Source organism: Panulirus ornatus, chromosome 1 (assembly GCF_036320965.1).
Source record: "Panulirus ornatus isolate Po-2019 chromosome 1, ASM3632096v1, whole genome shotgun sequence".
Taxonomy (NCBI): Eukaryota; Metazoa; Arthropoda; class Malacostraca; order Decapoda; family Palinuridae; genus Panulirus; species Panulirus ornatus.
The window spans coordinates 78,778,636-78,800,703 of NC_092224.1; the positions used below are offsets into that span (position 1 = coordinate 78,778,636).

Below are 22,068 nucleotides of genomic sequence, written 5' to 3' on the forward strand. Positions count from 1 at the left end.
ATGCATGAGACCGGGATATAGTGATGGGCCATTTGAATGCAAAGGCGAATGTTGTGGCAGATGATGGTATAATTGATGTACATGGGGTGTTCAGTGTTGTAAATGGAAATGGTGAAGAGCTTGTAGATTTGTGTGCTGAAAAAGGACTGGTGATTGGGATCACCTGGTTTAAAAAGAGAGATATACACAAGTAGGAGAGATGGTCAGAGAGCATTATTGGATTACATGTTAACTGATAGGTGTGTGAAATAGAGACTTTTGGATGTTAATGTGCTGAGAGGGGCAACTGGAGGGATGTCTGATCATTATCTTGTGGAGGCGAAGGTGAGGAGTTGTAGAATCTTTCACAAAAGAAGAGAATGTTAGGGTGAAGAGAGTGGTGAGAGTAAGTGAACTTGGAAATGAGACTTGTGTGAGGAAGTACCAGGAGAGATTGAGTGCAGAATGAAAAAAGGTGAGAGCAAATGACGTAAGGGAAGTGGAGGAGGAATGGGATGTATTCAGGGAAGCAGTGATGGCTTGTGCAAAAGATGCTTGTGGCATGAGAAAGGTGGGAGGTGGGCAGATTAGAAAGGGTAATGAGTGGTGGGATGAAGAGGTAAGGTTGTTAGTGAATGAGAAGAGAGAGGCGTTTGGACGATTTTTGCAGGGAAGTAGTGTGAATGACTAGGAGATGTATAAAAGAAAGAGGCAGGAGTTCAAGAGAAAGGTGCAAGAGGTGGAAAAGAGGGCAAATGAGAGATGGGGTGAGAGAATATCATTAAATTTTAGGGAGAATAAAAAGATGTTTTGGAAGGAGGTAAATAAAGTGCGTAAGACGAGAACAAATGGGAACATTGGTGACGGGGGCTAATGGGTGGTAATAACAAGTAGTGGTGTAGTGAGAAGGAGATATATATATATATATATATATATATATATATATATATATATATATATATATATATATATATATTATATTTTTTTTATTATACTTTGTCGCTGTCTCCCGCGTTTGCGAGGTAGCGCAAGGAAACAGACGAAAGAAATGGCCCAACCCCCCCATACACATGTATATACATACGTCCACACACGCAAATATATATACCTACACAGCTTTCCATGGCTTACCCCAGACGCTTCACATGCCTTGATTCAATCCACTGACAGCACGTCAACCCCGGTATACCACATGGCTCTAATTCACTCTATTCCTTGCCCTCCTTTCACCCTCCTGCATGTTCAGGCCCCGATCACACAAAATCTTTTTCACTCCATCTTTCCACCTCCAATTTGGTCTCCCTCTTCTCCTTGTTCCCTCCACCTCCGACACATATATCCTCTTGGTCAATCTTTCCTCACTCATCCTCTCCATGTGCCCAAACCACTTCAAAACACCCTCTTCTGCTCTCTCAACCACGCTCTTTTTATTTCCACACATCTCTCTTACCCTTACGTTACTCACTCGATCAAACCACCTCACACCACACACTGTCCTCAAACATCTCATTTCCAGCACATCCATCCTCCTGCACACAACTCTATCTATAGCCCACGCCTCACAACCATACAACATTGTTGGAACCACTATTCCTTCAAACATACCCATTTTTGCTTTCCAAGATAATGTTCTCGACTTCCACACATTCTTCAAGGCCCCCAGAATTTTCGCCCCCTCCCCCACCCTATGATCCACTTCCGCTTCCATGGTTCCATCCGCTGCCAGATATATATATATATATATATATATATATATATATATATATATATATATATATATATATATATATATCTCCCCACCCTGCGACTCGCTTCCGCTTCCATGGTTCTATCTGCTGCTAAATCCACTCCCAGATATCTAAAACACTTCACTTCCTCTAGTGTTTCTCCATTTAGACTTACCTCCCAACTGAATTGTCCCTCAACCCTACTGAACCTAATAACCTTGCTCTTATTCGCATTCACTCTCAGCTTTCTTCTTTCACACAATTTACCAAACTCACTCACCAGCCTCTGCAGTTTCTCACCTGAATCATCTGTATCATCAGCGAACAACAAACTGACTCACTTTCCAAGCCCTCTCAGTGACAACAGACTGCATACTTGCCTCTCTCTCCAAAACTCTTGCATTCACCTCCCTAACAACACCATCCATAAACAAATCAAATAACCATGGAGACATCGATGATACACCCCTGCCGCAACCCAACATTCACTGGGAACCAATCACTTTCCTCTCTCCCTACTTGTACACATGCCTTACATCCTTCATAAAAACTTTTCACTGCTTCTAGCAACTTACCTCTCATACCATATACTCTTCATACCTACCACAGAGCATCTCCAACTCTGTCATATGTTTTTTTTCAGATCCATAAATGCTTCATACAAATCCATTTGTTTTCTAAGTATTTCTCATATACATTCTTCAAAGCAAACACCTGATCCACACATCCTCTACCACTTCTGAAACCACACTGCTCTTCCCTAATCTGATGCTCAGTACATGCCATCACCCTCTCAATCAATACCCTCCCATATTATTTCCCAGGAATACTTAACAAACTTATACCTCTATGATTTGAATACTCACCTTTATCCCCTTTGCCTTTGTACAATGGCACTATGCAAGCATTCCGCCAATACACACCATACATACACTTCTTGCCTTCATCCATTCCTGGTGCTACCCCACCCCACTGGAAACAGCATCACCACCCTCTGCTTAAGCGAGGTAGTGCCAGGAGAACAAACAAAAAAGGCCACATTCATTCTCTAGCTGTCAAGTATAATGCACCAAAACTATAGCTCCCTATCCACATCCAGGCCACACAGACCTTTCCATGGTTTACCTCAGATGTTTCACATGCCCTAGTTCAGTCCATTGGCAGCAAGTCGACCCCAGTATGCAACATCATTCCAATTCACTCTATTCCTTGCACGCCTTTCAACCTCCTGTATGTTCAGGCCCCAATCGCTCAAAATCTTTTTCACTTCATCCTTCCACCTCCAACTTGGTCTCGCACTTCTCCATGTTCCTTCCAACTCTGATACATATATCCTCATTGTCAACCTTTCCTCACTCATTCTCTCCACAGATCCAAACCATTTTAACACACCCTCTTCTGCTCTCTCAACTGAACTCTTTTTTTCAACACATCTCTCTAACTCTTTCATTACTTAATCAAACCACCTCAAACCACTTATTGTCCTCAAACATTTAATTTCCAATGCATCCACCCTCCATACAAACCTCTCTATAGCCCATGCCTTGCAACTATATAATATTGTTGGAACTACTATATCTTTAAACATACATAATTTTGCTCTCTGAGGTAACACTCTCTCCCAATTATTCTTCATCGCTCCCAGAACCTTCAACCCCTCCCCCACCTTGTGACTCACTTCTGCTTCCATGGTTCCACTTGCTAGTATAAAGCTACAGCAAATATCAGCACTATCTCACTGTCCTTATTTATATGAAGTCTATGCTATATAACCAATAAAGTGGAAACTATTAAAATGAATACAATGTGCTACATTCCCTATCATAATTGTTGGTATTTCTTAAAGAAGTAAACAACATATCCTGAAAACAGTCCAACTGGAGAAAGCTTACTTTGTATCCTGATCCACCACAGGCATGCAACATCTTGTCAGTCACATATCCTACGTTTCTGGCAGCTGAAAACTTTGCTTGCCAAAGCCAGTGAAGAAAACCAAGCCTGAAAAAAGAATAATTTCATATAAGTGGCAGGAGGTCAAGGGGAGGTTGCAAGAGTTGAAAAAGAGGGCAAATGAGAGTTGGGGTGAGAGAGTATCATTAAACTTTAGGGAGGATAAAAGGATGTTTTGGAAGGAAGTAAATAATATGCATAAGACAAGAGAACAAATGGGAACAATGGTGAAGGGGGCAAGGAGGGAAGTGATAACAGGTAGTGATGAAGTAAGGAGGAGATGGAGTGAGTATTTTGAAGGTTTGTTGAACATGTTTGATGATAGAATGACAGTTGTAATGTGTTCTGGTAAGGGTGGTGTGTGACTAATTGAGAAGCTGGATTACCAATTATGAATAAGGTGGAAACTCCTACGATGGGTAAAAGACTGTCTCGGTGGGAGAGAACTGAGGGTATGTGTCAGAGGAGCCTTTTCCAAATGGGATAAGGTGACTAGTAGAGTACTATAGGGCTTGGTTCTGGGACTATTTCTCTGCTAATGACTTGCCTAAACATATGGAATCCTACCTAAATATGTTTGCCGATGATACAAAGGTCAAGAGGGAAGTAAAAAATGAGGAGGATTGCATCAGCTTACAAGGGGACCTAAATAGATTCCAAAGTTGGCCTGAAACATGGCTGGTGAAATTCAACTCAAAAAGCAAATATAAAGTAATGAGGATGGGACAAAGAGAAAGTTGGTCTGAATGTGATCATTATCTAGCACAAAATTAACTTCAGGATCCTGTTGGTGAGAGGGATCTCGGAATTAACATCATCCCTAACCTGTTCCCACTGTCCCATTTTAGAAAAATAGTTTAGGACACAAACTGTCTTTTTTTATGTTAGCTGAGATGGCACAGGCAAATCAGTGCCCTAATCAAGGCCATCTCATTAACATTATATATATAAATATATACCCTTGCCTAAGCCAGGTACCCATTTCGCTGATCGATCACCAGGACTGTGGACTGACACCTGCATCCAGGATTCGAACCTATTTGTATGACCTCAGATGCATCATGGTCAGTAATGCTAACCACTACACCACAGAGGTCTGCTGGCAAATGTCAGAATGGCTTTCAGGTTATGAATACAGAAACATTTAAAAAGCTATTCATATCATATATAAAGCTAAAACTAAAATATGCATCTCAGGTTTGGTCACCATACCTAAAGAAGCAAAAAAGAGCTCATGGAGAATGTCCACAACAGGAAAGTAAAAATATGTTATCAGAGTCACTAGAGCAAAGCTGCATAGAAAGCCTGGAGGTTTTAAATTCACCAACTTTGAATGGGGTAACCTGATCACAAACTTCAAGCCTTTAAAAGAAATCAATGATGTGGACAATGAAGAGTTTGCCGAAATATGTAGGGATACAGTGACAAAGAACATACTTGTAAATAAGGGTGTAGAGAAATACTTTTATACTATAAGAATGGAGGATGAGTGGAACAAGAGTGACTGAGGGTATGGTTAATACAGACAAATTTAAACATACAAATTTAAACATTCAAATTTAAGAGATTTTGTGATAGTAGAGGGTGTTCCAGAGATGGGCCCCAATTGTTTTGTGTAAAACACCCTTCCTGTAATTTCTGCAGGTACAATGGGACAAAATAGTGTTTGTATGAATTAACAATTTCAGTTCTTTATAAAAATGTTTGCAACAATACTTTCTATGCATTCGTTAGTTGAGAAGAATGGGTTGGGGAAGGATACAAAATCCCAAGTGAAATTATATCAAAACATGTCTGGAGGAAAACTTAAGACACAATCATGTTGGGGGGTCTCCCTACACAATGAATACCAACATTATTCATTATATTGAGGTTCATAATAAAACTATGTACAAAAACGTAAACGTAACTATCTTCCCTGTTTTGTCCAGTGATTAGTTAAACCTATTGAATCTTTGTGAGATTCAGCTAGGTGAAAACATGTGGTTATGTATACCTGATTAGTTGGAATTTTCAGGTTCCTATTTGGACAATATAGGGTCTGTTCACAGAGCTGACATAAGCTCAATCTAGTACACATGTTGGTAATATGAGAATGACTGAAATGTGCATAAGTGGTAACTAAGTACTACCAAACAGTAGATGGTGAACTGTCCCCTTTTCTCAGGTACAAGGCCTGCCACCTGTACATAGGTGTCACAGACATGTGTAGATTGGCTCAACCTTTCTGTTAAGTTTTCACCAAAGTTAGAAAGATAGTTGTGTCTTTGATTGTGCATATGCTCAGAAATAGTGGAGACACATGAAGCAAGAGTATTCATATATCAGGCCTCAGGAGGAGGTAGGATTTGTGCTAATATAAAAAGAACTAATGCTACCTAGCAAGACTTGTTAACACCAGATGCTCTTACTGGAAGTTTCTTATTTTTCTAGGTAAGTTGAGGACTATACAACTAGTTTCTGAGTAATTTTCTTTTTCTTTTATGATGTCCTTTCACTTTACAGGAAAAAAATTCTTTTTCACTTGAAAAATACCCATTTTCCAGAGATTGTAATGTATGGCATCATTTTTGCATCTACAGGTTGGAGATAGCAATATAAATTCATAAAAATACACACAGAAAAGCAATAAACTGTTGATATAAATAAACTTTATAGGATGACTACATATTCAACATCACCATAGGTGCATTTCACCAACTTTACTGCAATCTTCTTGAATTTCAGGACTATTCGGGGTACTTGGGAATTTAGGAACGAGTAATTTTCCAAACCATAGAAATGTTTCAGAATAAGTCAATTTGCTCTTTTTCTGAAAGATGGGTGCTTCTAAATCAAGGAATGCCAGATTAAAGACTTACTTCTGGCAAAATGTTACCCTTTGGGGACCTTAGCTGTACTTGAATGGGTTGCCTCTTCCTGCCATCATTTAAACTGAAAGGAGTGCTTCACTAAGTCCAAAGATGCACTGTGTCATAAGCATCAGGAAAGAATCACAATCTTTTAGTTATACATCTAACACAATGGGGGAAGGCATGGGTTCTGGCATTTATCCAATTCAATCACAGGGGGTGCCCACAGAATGACAGCTAGCAGAGTTGTCTCATGATAGCATCGTCTGCAGAGTAGGGCAGAAATTTATAGAAGGAAATAGTTTTTGCAACAGGGACAGTTTTGAAGAAATTCTGTGTTCTTTTGATATTCTTTTCAATCTATAAAGAAATTTACAGCTATACTGTTATTTCTTTCGGTTTCAAAGCCTTTTATATCAAAGCAAACATCAGATTCTTTACTACATATTTTGCTTTATATGGGAAACCACATTTTCATATTCTTGATGTGCCATAATAATGAGATCCACCAAACATACAAACACTACAATAGGTAACATAATGGCCAAATACATCACCAAATATAAATACCACATACTCTACTAAAATGGATGAGCTTTCTTTGGATGCATTTATAAACTATTCACTCAACCCTCATACAACTCCACCATCATATTTCTTAATGCCTCAACACCAGTATTCTCAGAAAGAATAATTAAATATTGTTTGATTTACCAGTGAAATAACTTGCCAAATCAGAGTCTAAATTACATCATGATAGGCTCTGGCATATGTTTTGGGTATAATCTACACATCCAAATTAGATTAGGGAAATATTTGGTCTAGAACATAACCCTTCTTAGAACATGGGTTTCAATCAAATTTATAGGTGACATTCTGCTATAATATGAGACTTCTAAGAATGTAAAACTGTTGTTCTGTGAGGACCCCCTGTAGTGGATAATTTGCGATAGTCTCTGGGACACTAATTACAGTGATAATGATGTGGCAGATGTTAAATCATTAGCACTGTTTTTTGTGTCTTTATCAGTGATCCATTGGTAGGGTTTAATAGTAGACATAGAGGTACAAGTCAGTTAAAGTCAACAAACGTGATAAGCCATGATCACTCAGTGCATTAAATTTAAATATCTGTACAGCAACAAATATGGACAATATACCATATTTCTGTTTTTCAACTTCTACTGATTTTCCCATTAACTGATAAGACAGATGTATTTTTCTAATTCTTTGATAAACCCCAGTCCTGGGACCCCTAGTAAATTTCCAGGGCTTGGTCATTTATGGAGAAAGCACTTCTGTGGAAGAATTTTATCATTCTGATCATGGTATTTCAGATCTGTTTAAGTACATATGCTCTGTACTCTGGCATCACTTGCTACAGGAAAAATGATGAAACAGAGGTGTGTGCTTTGGCAGTATATGTGAATCTTAAACTGATCACTTTTATGAGTCTCCTGCAGCTTCAAGAGTGCACTAGAATCAGTAATATGGAAAAGATGGAAAGAGAAGCTCTTTTATGAAACTTTACTCCTTTTCATCCACCTATAATAAAACCTCACTGAAGGTCACTTTTCACTCTCAGAATAACCACACACAGATGGAGGTTGTTAATGCCTGGGAACCTTACATTGATGGACATTCAAATTTTGAATGTGTTCATACTATGCATGTCCAGATCTACCTGTCACAGCACTTGCATGCAGTATAACCGAGGCTTTAGGAAGGTCACAAGCACTAAAACTATCAGCTAATTGTAAGTTATTTATACTGTTATTCAGGACACATTTACCTTGCAGAAAAGTTTAAGTCGGAATGGAGTGACCAGTCATTGTTGTTGCTGTTATCATCCATGGCTTGAGCAATCATGAAAACCATCGACCTACAGGAATTAGTGTCACATATACACTCACCGAAATAGTCCTGGAAAATAAGAACTAGGTTGAAAAGTATTTCATAAACAGAGATCTTACATCTTAAAATCTAGTGATAATTTTCATATTATATGGTGTAATATATAAATACAGACTATGAAGAGTAAAACCAATACACTTCTACAAAAACAACTGAAAGAATACTTAAGAGTCAGGCAACTAACACATTATCAACAGCGATATTTTGAATATCATGTAGGGATAGGTAGTAGTTGGTTGGCAACCAACAACCAGAGAATATATTACCAGTACTACCCGCCTGGGTATTGGGAGGGTTAGTGATGATTGTGTAGTGAGCTAGCACTTCAGTGGCTGTCAAGCTGCACTCCTCTGACCCAGGAAGCTTTCTTTTCTTTCTGCCTCACCCACACACGGACTACTGGCATTCTGTCCACAAACAGACACTCTCTCCTTGTCATACATAACACCTGACAACACTGAATTAACGCAGCTCATTTTTCATAACTCTACACTTTCCTGCAATGAACACCAGGGTCCCCTGAAAGGAATTTTATCAGGGGTACAAAGTTTCTTTCAGGCCCCATTTCCTTCTCCACAAGTCATCCTGTTTTTATCCACTATGGTTATATGCCATAAGCTGTAAGGCCAAAAGGGGTATGAAAGATGAGAGAAGGGTGGAATGGAGTGCTGTTGATCTTTTGCATTTTTTGAGATCCCAGGAAATTACCAGGCCCCCTTTTGGACCACTGGGCCCAGGTATGATGTACCCCTCCAACATCCTAGCCCTGTCTTTTGGCAAAATGATAGGAACAGTAGATAGAAGTAGTAGGTATGAAAATTCAGGTTGGAGCATTGGTAAGGAGCCTCTGCAAACATTGCGCTAGAGATGCCATCTGACAGCGGCCTGTTAGAGTGAGGCACTAAAGGCTAAGTGGCACTTGAGTTTTATAGTTATGGAGACTATTGCCATGACCACCAATTTGAGGGAGTTCCAGTTAGAACAGGCATCGGAGATATAGATAGATAGACAGATATCCGCCTGGGCAACAGGAAGGTTAATGATGACTGTGTAGTGAATGTGAATCAGTACTCTAGTGGTTGTCAAAGTGCGACTCCTCTAACCCAGGTAGCTGTCTTTTCCTTCTGCCTCACCCACATATGGACTATTGGCATTCTGTCTACAAACATACAATCTCTTCTTGTCACACTTAACACTTGATAACACTTAACTCACTTAACTGATTCTTTGCAATCGAGATTTTCCTGCAGTGAGCACTATGCACTAGCCCTGCCTTTTGGCACAATGGTAGGAGCAACAGATTGTTGTAGTAGGTAGGAATATTTGAAATGAGGCCACAACACTTGTGAGAAGTAGTCAGGAGGAACAATGGGTAGAAGCCTCAGAAAACACTGCACAAAAGTTGCCCTCTGCCATTGGCCTGTTAAGGGTGAGGCACTAAAAAAAGCAGCACCAGAGTTCACTAGTTATGGAGACTCTTTTGCTGAGGGAATTTGCTAAAGGAACAGGCATCAGAGATATAGGGAAAGGTTGACTATACATCTTTGTGTATTACCATGAAAACCTTACTGTTGTTCTACAAAGAATAACAGGAATTTTCTTAATGTTAGCATATATGCATGTATATGATTATGCTATTATGATAGAGTTGATAGAGATGCTCTGTTGAAGGTATTAAGAATATATGGTGTGGGAGGCAAGTTGTTAGAAGCAGTGAAAAGTTTTTATCGAGGATGTAAGGCATGTGTACGTGTAGGAAGAGAGGAAAGTGATTGGTTCTCAGTGAATGTAGGTTTGCGGCAGGGGTGTGTGATGTCTCCATGGTTGTTTAATTTGTTTATGGATGGGGTTGTTAGGGAGGTGAATGCAAGAGTTTTGGAAAGAGGGGCAAGTATGGAGTCTGTTGGGGATGAGAGAGCTTGGGAAGTGAGTCAGTTGTTGTTCGCTGATGATACAGCGCTGGTGGCTGATTCATGTGAGAAACTGCAGAAGCTGGTGACTGAGTTTGGTAAAGTGTGTGAAAGAAGAAAGTTAAGAGTAAATGTGAATAAGAGCAAGGTAATTAGGTACAGTAGGGTTGAGGGTCAAGTCAATTGGGAGGTAAGTTTGAATGGAGAAAAACTGGAGAAAGTAGTGTTTTAGATATCTGGGAGTGGATCTGGCAGCGGATGGAAACATGGAAGCGGAAGTGGATCATAGGGTGGGGGAGGGGGCGAAAATCCTGGGAGCCTTGAAGAATGTGTGGAAGTCGAGAACATTATCTCGGAAAGCAAAAATGGGTGTTTGAAGGAATAGTGGTTCCAACAATGTTGTATGGTTGCGAGGCGTGGGCTATGGATAGAGTTGTGCGCAGGAGGATGGATGTGCTGGAAATGAGATGTTTGAGGACAATGTGTGGTGTGAGGTGGTTTGATCGAGTAAGTAACGTAAGGGTAAGAGAGATGTGTGGAAATAAAAAGAGCGTGGTTGAGAGAGCAGAAGAGGGTGTTTTGAAATAGTTTGGGCACATGGAGAGAATGAGTGAGGAAAGATTGACCAAGAGGATATATGTGTCGGAGGTGGAGGGAACGAGGAGAAGTGGGAGACCAAACTGGAGGTGGAAAGATGGAGTGAAAAAGATTTTGTGTGATCGGGGCCTGAACATGCAGGAGGGTGAAAGGAGGGCAAGGAATAGAGTGAATTGGATTGATGTGGCATACCGGGGTTGACGTGCTGTCAGTGGATTGAATCAGGGCATGTGAAGCGTCTGGGGTAAACCATGGAAAGCTGTGTAGGTATGTATATTTGTGTGTGTGGACGTGTATGTATATACATGTGTATGGGGGTGGGTTGGGCCATTTCTTTCGTCTGTTTCCTTGCGCTACCTCGCAAACGCGGGAGACAGCGACAAAGCAAAAAAAAAAACAAAAAAAAAAATGATTATGCTATTATTTCATAAGGGGTAGGAGCTTTACACTTGTGGATTGTTATCCCTAAACTTTGCTTTCCTGTCATGCTGTTTCTAAAAAGTCATACTCTTTGTATTCATTGTTTATTTGCTTAGATTGTTCCACTTACCAAAATAACTGCAGGGATATTTTCTTAAATATTACATGGTTCATCAATAACTTCGTGTTTTGTTGTGGCCTTTTGTTGATTCCTCCCTACTTCAAAGAAGTGATCAATAATGACAATGACAAATAGATTAAGAAATTGGGATATATACATACCCAACTAAATGGTTGAAGAACACAATGATCAGGATACCTGGAGTATACTCCTCCTAGATAGCAGAGAAGTCACACTGACTCAGATGGCAGAATGATTAGACAATCACATGGATGATGATAAGACTATACACTAATCTGCATGATGGTGAAGTCGCACTCACTTGAATAGTAGGGTAGTCACATACTCTCATCCCTACATCTGCATGAGCCTTTCGAGTAACATGTTTCTTTGCCACATCCAGGGAGGCGAAAGAGATACCATTCCAGACACTTGAGGTACATAGTAAGAAGTATGGATCAACACACTCATCATTACTCTGGAGAATAAAAGGAATAAGCAAGCTTTTATCATCACTTCTGGTACAGTACTATCTAGATACTGGAACAATGATGTATAAGACAAAACAGTTATGTGCAATATAGTACAAGTGTTACAAATTAATAATCATAGCATGTAATGAATTAAAATTTACAGTGACTAACAAGACAGAATAATAAACTAGCAATGAATGATATGAGAAAATCAATTTTCAGCACAGGTACTAAATTAATTTCATTTTTGTAGCATTTGTTCCTATATTTGTTGAAATTTTTTCACTATACAGCAGGATGACTCATGCTGAGACCTCTTCAACTTCTATGGTTCCAATGTATTTTCACACAAACCCTCAGGTAGTATCAATTTACCATGCCCTTCCCCATAATATCTTGTTGCACTGTCCAAAAAGCACTCCTCTTTCTAGACACAAGCAAGGCTTATGGTCCTGATGGCATTCATTCCTGTGTACTGAAGGAGCGTGCCTCTGAACTTGCACCTGTGCTTGTTCATCTGTTCAGTTTTTGTTTTAAAAACCAAAGCTTTCCCTTCTCCCTGGAAGCATACATTGATACACCTCATCCCTAAAAAGGGTTACCATTCTGGCCCCTCTATCGTCCTATTGCTCTGACATCTACCATTTCAAGTCTTTGAATCCCTCCTCAACTCCCATATTCATAGACACCTTAAAAATCATAGTCTCTCTGATCACCAGTATGGCTTCCATAAGGTGAGTTCCATTAGTGATATTCTCTCCCATCTTACTAGTCTGGTCATCCCTGAAAGATTCTAAGGAGTTTTGTGTAGCTGCCTTTGACACATCCAAAGCTTTAGACAGGGTGTGGCATCAGGGTCTCGTCTCTAAGCTCCCCTTTTTTTGCTTCCTCCCTCATTTTGTTCCTTCATATCTAGCTTCCTCTCAGCTGATCTATCTCTGAGGTTGTTGACGGATCAGCTTTCCTACTTTTTTCCATCAACAGCAGTGTTCCTCAAAGTTATGTCCTGTCCCCAACATTTTTTCTTCTTTTCTCAACGATTTACTGTCACACAAATAATCAAAAGCACTCATATGCTGATGACTCAACACTGCATTCATCCACATCCTTTAATTCTACTCCTCTCACTCAATCTGCATCTCATCTTGACACAGCTTCCTCAATAAACTCAAGACTTGGACAGGATATCTCAGTGGGTCAGACATAATCTACTTTATCCCAGTTTATACCCATCTCTCTATCAAAAATCCTCACAACTCTCATCTCTCCTTTGACAGTTCTGTAATTCAACCTCTTGACTCAATGAACATACCATATATACTATGTATAGTTCGAGTTTTTAAGACCAAATCTGTAGGCAAAAAATTAGGGAGTCGACCTATACATGGGCAATAGTTTTGTTAAAATGAAAGCTGTGCATGATGGTATGGGCTGGGAGCAACTTTTAGCTTCAGACACAAAAATTATTTTCTGGCTACTGCCATTAAACAATGGAAATGTAAATATTTTTCATACATATTTGCCATATGTAAGAGATAGATATACATAAGTATACGTATGTAAGTAGAAGAGACGGCCAGAGAGCATTAGTGGATTACGTGTTTAATTGATAGGCGCGAGAAAGAGAGACTTTTGGATGTTAATGTGCTGAGATGTGCAACTGGAGGGATGTCTGATCATTATCTTGTGGAGGCGAAGGAGAAGATTTGTAGAGGTTTTCAGAAAAGAAGAGAGAATGTTGGGGTGAAGAGAGTGTTGAGAATAAGTGAGCTTGGGAAGGAGACTTGTGTGAGGAAGTACCAGGAGAGACTGAGTACAGAATGGAAAAAGGTGAGAACAAAGGATGTAAGGAGAGTGGGGGAGGAATGGGATGTATTTAGGGAAACAGTGATGGCTTGCACAAAAGATGCTTGTGGCATGAGAAGCATGGGAGGTGGGCAGATTAGAAAGGGATGTGAGTGGTGGGATGAAGTAAGATTATTAGTGAAAGAAAAGAGAGAGGTATTTGGACGATTTTTGCAGGGAAATAATGCAAATGAGTGGGAGATGTATAAAAGAAAGAGGCAGGAGGTCAAGAGAAAGGTGCAAGAGGTGAAAAAGAGGGCAAATGAGAGTTGGGGTGAGAGAGTATCATTAAATTATAGGGAGAATAAAAAGATGTTTTGGAAGGAGGCAAATAAAGTGTGTAAGACACGGGAACAAATGGGAATATCAGTGAAGGGGTTTAATGGGGAGGTGATAACACATAGTGGTGATGTGAGAAGGAGATGGAGTAAGTATTTTGAAGGTTTGTTGAATGTGTTTGATGATAGAGTGGCAGATATAGGGTGTTTTGGTTGAGGTGGTGGGCAAAGTCAGAGGGTTAGGGAAAATGACTTGGTAAACAGAGAAGAGGCAGTAAAAGCTTTGTGGAAGATGGAAGCCGGCAAGGCAGCAGGTTTGGATGGTATTGCAGTGGAATTTATTAAAAAAAAAAAAGGGGGTGACTGTATTGCTGACTGGTTGGTAAAGATATTTAATGTATGTATGTCTCATGGTTAGGTGCCTGAGGATTGGCGAAATGCTTGCATAGTGCCATTGTACAAAGGCAAAGGGAATAAAAGTGAGTGCTCAAATTACAGAGGTATAAGTTTCTTGAGTATTCCAGGGGAAATTATATGGGAGGGTATTGATTGAGAGGGTGAAGGCATGTACAGAGCATCAGATTGGGGAAGAGCAGTGTGGTTTCAGAAGTGGTAGAGGATGTGTGTATCAGGTGTTTGCTTTGAAGAATGTATGTGAGAAATACTTAGAAAAGCAAAGGGATTTGTATGTAGCATTTATGGATCTGGAGAAGGCATATGATAGAGTTGATAGAGATGCTCTGTGGAAGGTATTAAGAATATATAGTATGGGAGGCAAGTTGTTAGAAGCAGTGAAAAGTTTTTATCGAGGATGTAAGGCATGTGTACGTGTAGGAAGAGAGGAAAGTGATTGGTTTTCAGTGAATGATGGTTTGTGGCAGGGGTGTGTGATGTCTCTATGGTTGTTTACTTTGTTTAAGGATGGGGTTGTTAGGGAGGTGAATGCAAGAGTTTTGGAAAGAGGGGCAAGTATGCAGTCTGTTGTGGAAGAGAGAGCTTGGGAATTGAGTCAGTTGTTGCTTGCTGATGTTACAGCGCTGGTGGCTGATTCATGCGAGAAACTGCAAAAGGTGGTGACTGAGTTTGGTAAAGTGTGTGAAAGAAGAAAGCTGAGAGTAAATGTGAATAAGAGCAAGGTTATTAGGTACAGTAGGGTTGAGGAACAAGTCAGTTGGGAGGGAAGTTTGAATGGAGAAAAACTGGAAGAAGAGAAGTGTTTTAGATATCTGGGAGTGGATTTGGCAGCGGATGGAACCATGGAAGCAGAAGTGAATCATAGGGTGGGGGAGGGGCCAAAAGTTCCTGGAGCGTTGAAGAATGTGTTGAAGTCAAGAACGTTATCTTGGAAAGCAAAAATGGGTATGTTTGAAGGAATAGTGGTTCCAACAATGTTATATGGTTGCGAGGTGTGGGCTACAGATAGAGTTGTGAGGGGGAGGGTGGATGTGTTGGAAATGAGATATTTGAGGACAATGTGTGGTGTTAGGTGGTTTAATCGAGTAAGTAATGAAAGGGTAAGAGAGGTGTGTGGTAATAAAAAGAGTGTGGTTGAGAGAGCAGGAGAGGGTGTTTTGAAATGGTGTGGTCACATGGAGAGAATGAGTGAGGAAAGATTGACAAAGAGGATATATGTGTCAGAGGTGGAGGGAATGAGGAGAAGTGGGAGACCAAATTGTAGGTGGAAAGAAGGAGAGAAAAAGATTTTGAGTGATCGGGGCCTGAACATAGAGGAAGGTGAAAGGCATGCAAGGAATAAAGTGAATTGGAACGATGTGGTATACCGGGGTCGATGTGCTGTTAATGGACTGAACCAGGGCATGTGAAGTGTCTGGGGTACACCATGGAAAGTTTTGTGTGGCCTGGATGTGGAAAGGGAGCTGTGGTTTCGGTGCATTATACATGATAGCTAGAGACTCAGTGTGAACAAATGTGGCCTATGTTGTCTTTCCTAGCACTACCTCGCACACATGCGGGGGGAGGGGGTTGTCATTTCATGTGTGGCGGGGCAGTAAGGGAATGAATAAGGGCTGACAGTATGAATTATGTACATGTGCATATATGTATATGTGTGTGTGTATATATATGTATACGTTGAGATGTACAGGTATGTATATGTGCATGTCTGGACGTGTATTATATACATGTGTATGTAGGTGGGTTGGGCCATTCTTTCGTCTGTTTCCTTGCACTACCTCGCTAAAACAGGAGACAGCGACAAAGTATAATGAATAAATATAAATATATGTAAATATTGCCATATCCCACATGAGTGAGGTAGTGTCAAGAACAGAAGACTGAGCCTTACAGGGAAGATCCTCACTTGGCTCCATTCTCTGTTCCTTCATTTGGAAAAGTAAAAAAATGGAGGGGAAGATCATAACCCCCCCCCCCCCCCCCCAGTTGCCTTCTACGACATGAAAAATACACTGTGTAACACAATTTTCATCTTATGTAGTAAATGCTATTTCCTAATTGCTATGTGTAAAATGTTGAGAAAATGGCTATCATTCCCTTCAAACTCTGCATTTGTGACCAGGACAATGATATTTTGAAATCTACCTATTTCCAATTGGACAAAGGGCATATTTGCACATTTTTATTTGCATAAAGTCAGAACATATGAATCAAAATTAACATGAATTTAAACTAATGTTCAACAAAAGTGATCACAAGAAATTTAGAAGCAAGAAGTTTTATGAGATTTACAATTGTACTGTAAATTACTTTCGCGAATCAGACCCCAAATATAATCTCCCATTATGTTCTTGTTATATATTCCTTGGTAGCAGTGTTCAAAGCCCAGTATATTTTGCTGGAAGCTCTCACCTTGCTCCTCCAAATATGCTTCCATGTTCTCATTGAATGTAATTGAATATAATCTCCCATTATGTTCTTGTTATATATTCCTTGGTAGCAGTGTTCAAAGTCCAGTAGATTCTGCTGGAAGCTCTTGCCTTGCTCCTCCAAATATGCTTCCATGTTCTCATTGAATTCATTAAAATGTGTGTCAAGGGGACATCCTGCAGCCCATTTTGCCTTAATTCTTCACCACAGTCTCAACCAGCTTCACATAGTTTTCAGCCTTGTGATTGTCCAGTAAGCCCCAAACCAACGTGACAAAGGTATACCAAGCTGCTTACTCCTTCCTAGTGAGCTTCTTGGAAAATTCCTTGCACTCCAGGATCTTCTTTATCCGTGGACCGACAAAGACACTGGCTCTGACCTTTGCCTCAAAAAGCTTAGGGAAGAAGTCATAAAGGTACTGAGGGCAGGCAAGGAATAGAGTGAACTGGAATGTTGCGGTACACCGGGGTTGATGTGCTGTCAATGGACTGAAACAGGGAATGTAAAACGTCTGTCCCACTAGTTGGATCTTGAAATGGACCTAAGACGTATGCACGTCTTAGGTCCATTTCAAGTATGGCATGTAGAATTCGTATACCTGTGCAGCATTCTTCTATCCTACTCAATTTCTATCATGATTATCTTTTTTCTAACCAGCTGTAGTTTTGTTTTTATGTTTTATTTAAGAGTCTTTAGTTCATATTTCATCAATTTTATTTTTCGTTTTATATATCTTTCCAGCTGTATGTACAGATGGTCATAATTTGCACAAGTGGTAAGTAGGAGATCAGGTGTATAAATATATTTTTTTTACTCACATTACTTGAAAAGAGTTTTTGGCTCTTGCAACACAACCTGATATTTCAGTTTAATCTCTGCTGCTCTATAAAGATAGACTACCCATAACTAGATTGTTTGTTATATTTCCATCATTTGTACAGGAATCATACTTTACAGGATATAAAAATATCTGGCACTTACTTTCCTAGGAAGTATTGCCACAGGAAAATGCTTATTTACTTTTGATCCTGTATACTGATATGACTAAAGATAAAAATATTCTGTCAGCATCTAACCTTTATGAAAGTGAAATGTACTGTGCTGAGCTTTCAGTTTCAAGTGTTTTCTCAGTGAGATGAACTTTTTCTGTTCTGGTGATACTAATGAGGGAATTTGCTTCTTATAATTTCATCCTCCCTTGCTGAACTCTCTATTATTGTTACATAACCTTTTTCCTCCAATACCTTTTGCATTTCAACAGAATTCACACTGAAGCTTGCTATCTCAATTTTAGAGTAAATGTATAACCTTTGCACTTAAGGATAGAGTTCATTTGACACTTGTGAGCCCAGTTGCTCATGGGAATCTGCCTCCAGTAAAGAATGGTCTTTCACTCTACAAAACCTACATTTTCGAAGGTAGTAGGCAGCAGGCAACCAATGACCAGGAGGTACTGCTACAGTATCAGAATGGCCAATGTGTGAGACAGCAACGTAGTGGTCATCATAATCCTACCCGTTGCCAGGCTGCTGCCTTTTCTTCCTGCCTCATCTACAAGTGGATTGATGGCATTCAATCCATAAACATCTACAGTCTGTCTAACACTTTATAACATGTAATTCGCATGATTCTTTACTCTTCATTCAAAATTTCCTCACATTCTATAACTTGCCTCATAACTTGAAGCATATCCAGTTGGTGTTTCTCTTGTGCAGAGTCAGAAGGGTGTCATTGGGAGCACTGTTTTCATGATGTGTGTATGTTCCCACCACTAAGGCTTAGACCTGTGGCATGTACCTGGCTGCTGCTGCTATACAAGGACAGAACGTTATATCTCCTATCCTACAACACTTCCTTCTTTCATTTTCTGCCCTGCCATGTTGGTTACTATGATTAAAAACTTCACTGTCTGGCTGGTTCAGTTCTTTGCTTGTTGCCATGATTTAGAAAACAGACCAAGTCTGAAAGCCATTTTGCAATCCAAAGGCAGACTGTGAATCTGAAAAGCTTACTGAATCCATGATGAACAAACTAAGGACGAAATATCATTCATTCAACATGATTTTTACCTAGGATTTGCAAGACCATGATAGCAGACTATAAGGGGATAACATTATTCTCTCATGGTTTGGAAAGTAAGGTAGTAAATACATTTCTGTCCAAATGGACCAAGACATAATTCAGTAACCCATGGTCCCTGGCTAACTTAATAAGGGTTAGAAGTCTCTCACAGGCTCATTATCCTATTTCTTGTGCTCTTCATCAGGCCAAAAATCAGTTTTTTTCAATGAAATTTTACTCTAAACTTGCTGATATAATGTGAATTATGAGCCAGTTCAGCATTTTGCCTGTGATGCATACAGTAAACTCAGACAACATATATTGCTTACCACAAAATACAAACAATACAGACAACCTACTATGCGACCATCACCAGGTGGGCCAACCATTCTGTTGATATCAAATTTGCCTTCAACAACCAATGGGCCGGACATGTTTCCATGCATTCCCAGGGCACTCCAGTCTTCAGTATTGGCACGTATCTCATCCTGTGGAAAGGAAAATAAGTTTTCTAGCTCCTTGCTCCTATTTTCCTCATATAACTCAACCCTTCTTTCCCGCTGATGGCCTTCCCCTTAATAACTGAATGAATTCAACTTCTTCTCTATTTCATTCCATTTGCACCAAGCTATATCCCTTTAATTTCACTCACCTTATATATAAGGAAACATGAGATGTCGGAGTAGTCACCTCCATGATCAGGGCTGACAGTCTGTATAGTATACCAATCAGCATGTCCAGCACTTGTGGCCCATGACCCAAACTTGAGAAGCTGGACAGTCTTCTCATCTAAGCTCTTCACCTTAGAAGACATTGGAAACCAAAAGTGCCCACCTAAGTAAAAAGGGGTACATATGAATACAGTAAGAATTTGAGTAGCAACTCTTACGAAGGCATGTTTATTGTTACTTTAAAAAACACCTCACGATGAATGCTGTCGATTATCAATCCAGTGAGACTCTGGTGAAATCATTAGGTTTTACATTTGTTAATGACATACATTTTTTATAAGAACATTAAAATCACTTTATGGTTTCATGGCTACGCAAATTGTGGGTACAAACAGTTTACTAACACTTTTTTGTACTTCTTATCGGTGACCATGTTAGCAAAGTAGCACTAGGAACAGAGGAAGAAATGGCCTCATTTGCTCATATTTACTCTATAGGAGTCAAGTATCATGTAGTGAGATAAGATCTCCCATCTACAACCAAGCTCTATAGACATTTCTATGGTCTCTCATAACCTCTTCATATGCTCTGGTTCAGTCCAGTGATAACATGTTCCCTCTGTATATCAGATCACTTCAATTCATTTTATCCTTCCCCAGTCTCCCTTTCCTGTACTCACCACTTCAAACACATATACCATCTTTGACAATCTCACATTACTCATTCTCTACATATGTCTATACCATTTCAACATACCCTCTTCAGCTTTCCCAACCATACTTTTTTTACTGTCACACCTCTCTGTAACCTTATTTTTTACTCAGTCAACCCTTCTCCCACCATATGTCCTCAAACATTTTACCTCCAACACATTCATTCTCTTCTATAATTTGTCATCTAGAACCCAATCTTGCATGCATACAATAGTTAGAATTCATTTTTTTTATTATACTTAGTTGCTGTCTCCCGGGTAAGCAAGATAGCACAAGGAAACAGATGAAAGAATAGCCCAATCCACCCAAATACAAATGCACATACATAAATGCAAACACACGCACATATACATTTCAATAGATACATACACAAACATATGTACACACATATATATATATATATATATATATATATATATATATATATTTTTTTTATACTTTGTCGCTGTCTCCCGCGTTTGCGAGGTAGCGCAAGGAAACAGACGAAAGAAATGGCCCAACCCACCCACATACACATGTATATACATACGTCCACACACGCAAATATACATACCTACACAGCTTTCCATGGTTTACCCCAGACGCTTCACATGCCTTGATTCAATCCACTGACAGCACGTCAACCCCGGTATACCACATCGCTCCAATTCACTCTATTCCTTGCCCTCCTTTCACCCTCCTGCATGTTCAGGCCCCGATCACACAAAATCTTTTCACTCCATCTTTCCACCTCCAATTTGGTCTCCCTCTTCTCCTCGTTCCCTCCACCTCCGACACATATATCCTCTTGGTCAATCTTTCCTCACTCATTCTCTCCATGTGCCCAAACCACTTCAAAACACCCTCTTCTGCTCTCTCAACCACGCTCTTTTTATTTCCACACATCTCTCTTACCCTTACGTTACTTACTCGATCAAACCACCTCACACCACACATTGTCCTCAAACATCTCATTTCCAGCACATCCATCCTCCTGCGCACAACTCTATCCATAGCCCACGCCTCGCAACCATACAACATTGTTGGAACCACTATTCCTTCAAACATACCCATTTTTGCTTTCCGAGATAATGTTCTCGACTTCCACACATTCTTCAAGGCTCCCAGAATTTTCGCCCCCTCCCCCACCCTATGATCCACTTCCGCTTCCATGGTTCCATCCGCTGCCAGATCCACTCCCAGATATCTAAAACACTTCACTTCCTCCAGTTTTTCTCCATTCAAACTCACCTCCCAATTGACTTGACCCTCAACCCTACTGTACCTAATAACCTTGCTCTTATTCACATTTACTCTTAACTTTCTTCTTTCGAACACTTTACCAAACTCAGTCACCAGCTTCTGCAGTTTCTTACATGAATCAGCCACCAGCGCTGTATCATCAGCGAACAGCAACTGACTCACTTCCCAAGCTCTCTCATCCCCAACAGACTTCATACTTGCCCCTCTTTCCAAAACTCTTGCATTCACCTCCCTAACAACCCCATCCATAAACAAATTAAACAACCATGGAGACATCACACACCCCTGCCGCAAACCTACATTCACTGAGAACCAATCACTTTCCTCTCTTCCTACACGTACACATGCCTTACATCCTCGATAAAAACTTTTCACTGCTTCTAACAACTTGCCTCCCACACCATATATTCTTAATACCTTCCACAGAGCATCTCTATCAACTCTATCATATGCCTTCTCCAGATCCATAAA

General features: G+C 40.0%; 2 protein-coding genes across 3 annotated transcripts in view; one reads left to right on the forward strand and one right to left on the reverse strand.

Annotated features, from left to right (window-relative positions):
- Nucleotides 1-19,318, forward strand: part of LOC139750028 (short coiled-coil protein homolog) — a 160,151-nt gene extending 140,833 nt beyond the window's left edge. The window contains exon 7 of the mRNA XM_071664444.1: nucleotides 17,652-19,318. The gene's annotated coding sequence lies outside the window, so the exon portion shown is untranslated. The remainder of the gene's footprint in view (nucleotides 1-17,651) is intronic.
- The window catches only part of LOC139750002 (uncharacterized), a 402,403-nt gene that overhangs the window by 40,868 nt on the left and 339,467 nt on the right, over nucleotides 1-22,068 (reverse strand). For both annotated transcript variants that reach the window (XM_071664370.1, XM_071664369.1), the window contains 5 exons: nucleotides 19,624-19,805; nucleotides 19,331-19,459; nucleotides 11,793-11,948; nucleotides 8,301-8,431; nucleotides 3,599-3,704 (listed from right to left, as the gene is read on the reverse strand). In XM_071664370.1, the coding sequence (XP_071520471.1) occupies nucleotides 3,599-3,704; nucleotides 8,301-8,431; nucleotides 11,793-11,948; nucleotides 19,331-19,459; nucleotides 19,624-19,805 (704 nt within the window). The remainder of the gene's footprint in view (nucleotides 1-3,598; nucleotides 3,705-8,300; nucleotides 8,432-11,792; nucleotides 11,949-19,330; nucleotides 19,460-19,623; nucleotides 19,806-22,068) is intronic.